Raw genomic sequence first — 5,994 nt, forward strand, 5'->3', positions numbered from 1 at the left:
CAGGGTTTTTTTGTACCTTGATTTGAATTTCATACACCACGGCAATTCAAAGTGCTTTACAGAGCAATAAAATATAAAACATGATCAAGGATGCAGTTAACAATAAAAGAGTAAAGAGATAAAACATATAAAAGGTCAACTTAATTTATGATTCACAATTAAAAAAAAATAAAAAATCACCATTAAAAATAGCAAAAGTGCAGACAAGAGGTGCAAAGATAAAAAGATTATTTAAAATGATTTCAAATTGAGTTTTAAAATAAGTTTTTAGTCGTTACAGGGTGGAGCAGGCAGTGTAAAAAGGAATGTTGCTTGTCTCACGTCTTGGAGGTTATTCCAGGTTTGTGCTGCATGATAACAAAACACTGCTTCACCGAGTTTTGTTTTAACTCTTGGGGCGGACAGTAGGCCGGCCCCAGATGTCCTTGGTATAAGAACAAGACAAGGAGAGAGAGAGAGAGGTGTGAGGTGTGACTTCACTTTATTTTCTTATGATGACCCTCCATGACCCTAGCAGAGACGCTCACCTTAGCTGACCTGCTGCTGGCTTCAAGCCAGAGGCCACAGAGCACGGATGCTACCTCTTACATCACTGCCTGAACCACTGGATTTCAAGTATCTGTAGGAACCCTGCTTCTATCAGTTCTATTTAGAATTTCTAAATGCAAGAAAAAAAACATGTTTTCAGAGGTGAATACTCCCACAAAATGTACAAATATTTACATTCGTCGACAATCACCAGGAGCTTTGTAATAAGCAAACTATAATGTACATGTTTGCTCAACATTCAGTCATGGGTACAGTAAAAACCCATAAGACCAACATTTGATCCTGCTTTCCTCTCCCTGATAGAGTCATTTGAGTTTGGCAGGTTATGCTACAATGCAAACCCAGAATACTTTGAATAACAGCTTGTTAATGGCATATGTCAAACCGCTATCTTGAAGTATGATGATGTACTTAACTGTTGTACTGGTTTGTCCAGAACACATGAGCTTGGGCTGGTGATCTCCCATCAGTGACTCACTGGATTCCTCTACAAGGCTGTGGATGTTCGTTCCTGTTGTCTAAATTTGTAATATGAAGAAACTATACAATTATGTCATAATATTGTCAACCAATACATTCTCACTACGACCTCGTCACATATTGGCGTTTGGTCATGGACTTTCCACGTCCACATACAACGTGCAAGGTACCCGGGTGCGTTGGTTGTTGACGTTCTGGGACACCGTCGAGTTCTGCTTGTTACCAACTTAACTTTTGTCCGTGCGTTTCCCCCCATGTAGCCCTGTGCCATTAAACTTTAACTCATTTGTCACTGTTTAAGCAGACACCCAGGTGCTTGCAGGACGCTGACTGCAGTTCACTTAATGGCCTCAATAATGACATGGATTTTTTTAAAAGTTATGCACAGAACCTTAAAGAAGTTTGCTGTTTGTTTCAACCCGGTCTCACTCCAAATTCATCGAAATCCGGCGCTTGGGCAGTGACTTGCGGTGTCAGACACTGATGAAAAAAGCCGTACTTTAGCGTCGGCATGATATGCTACCGGTCGCCATTATAGTTTAACAAGGCTTGGTGGCGTCAGGGGGAAATGCAGCAGGACAAGAATGAAAGTTAAGATGGCAAAAGTTAGAGTAGGGCAGGAGGGGTGGTGGATGGGTCCAACAAACACACTTTCATCCAGGAGAGCAGTGTTTGCATCCCGCAAGATTATAAAGCCAAACCCTGTTCTTATTTCCTAAACCTAACCATGTGCTTTAGTTGTTGGAGGAAAAAAATGTCAATTTGCGTTGTTGTAGTGACGCAGTGCCTTTATTTTGAAAGAGACTGTATGCAAGCAGTAAATTTCCTGTGAAAACATTAGTGTATTTTGAAAGAACACAATGCATGTAACAGGCAGAACTTGACATGGCATCCCAGAACGTGAACAGCCAACGCACCCAGGGTACCTTTCGCATCGATTCTGGACGTGGAAGGTCCATGACCAAATGTCGATACGTGACGCAGTCGGAGTGAGAATGCGTTGCATTTGTTTTGGTGATAACTCTGTGGTGTTGGCTCATTGTATTGGCTCCATACCTACATTTATACAGAAATATGGTTATTTTTGGTGGATGGAGGGTTATGCACTTTCCCCTAGTCACTCAGGAAGGCTCAAGGAGGCTTAAGGATTTGTAGCTACAGGGGGGTCATGATAAGAAAATAAAGTGAAATCACACCTCAGCCACTCCCCTCCTCTGATAAATAAACACAGTATACAGTTCCTGACTCATTTGGTTACACATTCATTATGGAGCTCAGTCACCTTGAGTCTAACAGAAAGACATTTGCTCAAACAAGGAGCCAGATAGCAGGTTTTTACTGAGTAATACCATTTGCAAGATGGAGGGCGCCTGTGTTGCCTCAAGTGAGTCATTTTCAGTGAGCCAACACACTCTTAAACATCTAACTCAAGGATTTTCAAAAACCTTCGAGGTCCAGTTCCCTGGCATTGATTTATTTTTTTCCCCATCAAGGATTTCAAGGAAATGTGGGAACCCTGCATCGATTAGTTCTATTTAAAAACCCTAAAAACAAATATACTCAGCACTCCTCAGTACAGGACGTCTCGTTTCCAGGCATCATTTTTCTAAAAAAGGCAGCGATGAGTTAAACAGGTCCCAATGAAAAATTTACAACAGAACAAAGCTTCACATGCTGTTGGGTTTCATGCAAGGCTAGCCCTGTTAATATCAGTTTCAAATTTAACTTATTCAAAACAAGATTCTGTTTGCAGAGGTTTAGATTTTCAAGAATTATTAACCAAATGAAAATAGAATCAAAATAAAGTTGCAAACACAAAGGTAAGGTTGTCAAGCCATCCACTTTAATGAAATGTTGACTCAGGCCACCTCTTTAAATACTCGTGGGCAGATACAGTATACATTTAAAGTTACAACATACAGCAGATCCACATGTGGATGTTTTTAAAACCAAGCTATCTTTATATTTGAAGAATGTCATCAGCCAGGGGTGCAACAGTCTGGGAGGACTTCATTTGACTGAATGGAACAGTTTGTGTGACACCTACAGAGGACACAAGAGGACAAGGTAAGGTAAATTAAGTCTTCAGTTGGGAAACTGGTGGAGCAGATCACTTACCACTTGCAACATGCTGGTCATGACCAACCCCATCATGTATTTTTAAATGCTACAGTTGTAAAAGGCTTATCTTAATTTAATGTTACTGAACTACCAGGTTGTTCATTGTGAACTTATAAGCAAAGGCAAGGGTAATTTCATTTCACCTTTACTGCAACAACACAGTGGTCTCTTTGTGTGCTGTGGTGATATACTTCCAAAAGGACCAATGAAAATGGATGACATAGCTTGTATTTCAATTAAACAATAAACCTTTTGGGAATTATGAGGTACTCTCTGTTCTAGCACTCACTAAAAGTACTCACTGTTCTTGCACGTAACCACCAGTTAACCTCCTGGTCGTAATGCCAGCTGTGGGCACCGAAAATGTACTTTACGCAAGAGAACAATTTGTCCTAAAATGTGTGACAGAAAACTAATGTCCAACTGGTGCTGACTGAGCCCATTTCACTTGAGTAAACAAACAAAGAAACGAAGGGAAAAAAAAAAAAAAAAAAAAAAAAAACTTAAAAAAAGTTATCAACACACTAACTCCATTTTTGGAGTGAAACATTAGTTTTAAGAATTTGTGTGTATGAAATAAATATGATTTATAAAATGTTTTCATCTGCTTTCATTTTTTTTTTTTTACTTCTAGATTTGCCCTGAGTGAGAAAACACCCTTGCCCAGATATGACCTCACAACTTCAAACAATAAAAAATGTGTTAAAAGCCTTCAAACTTGAAGTGTGTACTGATAATATCAGTGTAAAAATCTACTGTCACAATCGTGTTTGTTTTAAAATATATACTTTTTTGAAAACATTGGCACCTTTTAAGATGTGCCCGAGATTTTTGTCAACTGTCAGATTGCTACAAAAACATAATTTAAGTCGGGTTCAGACTACACAATATTAGCCCGATTACAGCCCAACACAGTGCCGTATGGAGCTGGCACGGACTGTGAACGACAATGAGTGATAATCCATTGTTTTCTCTCATGAAGTGTGTCCTAGTAGACGACAACAGACATCTTGCGGCATCCTGACAGAAAGTCAAGCACGTCTGATTTTCTTTTTGTCTTCAACGACTTCTCCCGTAACAGTTGTCACTTTGACCAACAGAGACATAGAACGATCTGCTGCTGTAGACATCTCTACGGCAACAACACCCCAGCTTTATTGATATTTCCTCTAGGGAAGTTACCACAGAGTAAAAAGGGAAAAATGCTGGCGTGAAACGGCAGAGGCACTTCAGCAACCTGGTGAGTACTGCCATTAGCATCAAGATAGCAAAGAAGGTGATTTCTTCAAAGGAATAAAGTTCACAAATAGTGGCTTGGCCTTTACTAACCACCACCACTGCAAAGGGTACCAGCTTCATTTGAAACAGACTACGTTAGAAACAGGCCTTTATTTCTCATTCCCTTTGTATTTTTCTATTTTTATTTTTTAACCTGCTCCTGTTTGCCCCGTTAAATTTAATGCATCGTGCTGTTATTTCAAACTCAACACTTACTGTATCTGTTTACAATGAAAAGGCCCTTATTGTTTCGGTGTAGAGAATGACTTTAATAGTAAAACATTTGCAGGAACTTGTGGAGGATTCAGTGCATGGTTTTCTTATGGCACTGTAATGTAGCTCCTGCCATCTGGTGGTGGTTTTACATTACTACACAAAACAGTTCAGCTGGGACATGAACACCCTCAGTGACAGAAATAATAATAGTAATAATAACAACAACAGGACAAGAATAAACCGAGGAAAGTTGACCAGCGATGATTGGTCGTGAACCAGTGTGTACTCTCTCATGTCTGTCAGTCAAGTCATGACAAGATTTTGTGACTCCATAATCGCCTAACCTGACATGGTGACTGTCAGCACGGACAAAAATGTTGTGTAGTCTGAACCCAGCATTGATCAGGCATAAAAGGGTGAGCCACATCCTCAGAACTTGTGTCTACACTTCACTACAAAGCAAGTTTAACATACCCAGGATATCTTCTGGTTATTTGGCTTCACTTGACACTGGCCATCTGGATAACAGCTGTCACAAAGCTGGTTACCAACTAGTTTAGTCAACTCTGGGTGTTCCTATCCAGCCACAAGCGTGTTCAATTAAAAGAGGACTGGTTGTCAATTACAAGCAAAGCATCCTGCTTCACAGTACTGGCCCTTGGTTTCCAAAAAGGTGGGTATGCGGCTCAAGTGCTGGTAGGTTTCTATTTTAGCCGTTCTAAATCAAAACCAAATAAGAATTATGGTTTAAAAATCAGTATTTTGATTAGCATTTAGAGAACTCTTCGCAACTTTGAAAAAAAATTGGCTACCCTCTATGTTTATGCCATAAAAACCATTGATATATAACTTTTTATCCACTCCGTAACATATTAACTTCCTCAGATATTTTACAGAGTTGACATCCGTGCTGACAGAGGTCACTTGTCTTTTAATTATTGTCTGATTCATGCATGTTTAATCTATTCTTGTATATTATTGACAGACCCACGATTGTCACAGTGTTGTATTGCAATATTAAATCTAAATGTGTTGTCACATCCCCAGTTATGGTGTCTGTTGTATTCTAAAAATATAGGTATTTTGCAGTGATTGTTATTTTGTTTGAAAGCTGAGGGGTATTCCAGAAAGCGGGTTATGTGAAAACTCAGAGTAAGTTAACCCTGAGATGAGAGAAACTCTGAGTTATCCGTTCCAGAAAGAGAGGTAACTGAAACTCTGAGTCAGTCACCATGGTAACAGACTCTGTGAACCTAACCTGCTCGCTGACAGGTTTTCTTCAATAAACCCTGAGTTTTTCTCTGTCTCCTCCCTCTTACACACTGTTTCATTTCCTCATTCATTCAGTCC

The 5,994-nt window shown here is 39.6% G+C and overlaps 1 protein-coding gene across 1 annotated transcript in view; it reads right to left on the minus strand.

Annotated features, from left to right (window-relative positions):
* Window positions 1-2,850: 2,850 nt before the first annotated feature.
* The window catches only part of LOC126396439 (cytochrome b-c1 complex subunit 6, mitochondrial), a 6,795-nt gene continuing 3,651 nt past the window's right edge, over window positions 2,851-5,994 (minus strand). Inside the window, exon 4 of the mRNA XM_050054510.1 lies at window positions 2,851-3,072. Within this exon, the coding sequence (XP_049910467.1) occupies window positions 3,040-3,072 (33 nt within the window). The 3' untranslated portion in view covers window positions 2,851-3,039. The remainder of the gene's footprint in view (window positions 3,073-5,994) is intronic.

This window comes from Epinephelus moara, chromosome 10 (genome assembly GCF_006386435.1).
Source record: "Epinephelus moara isolate mb chromosome 10, YSFRI_EMoa_1.0, whole genome shotgun sequence".
In the NCBI taxonomy this organism is placed as follows: Eukaryota; Metazoa; Chordata; class Actinopteri; order Perciformes; family Serranidae; genus Epinephelus; species Epinephelus moara.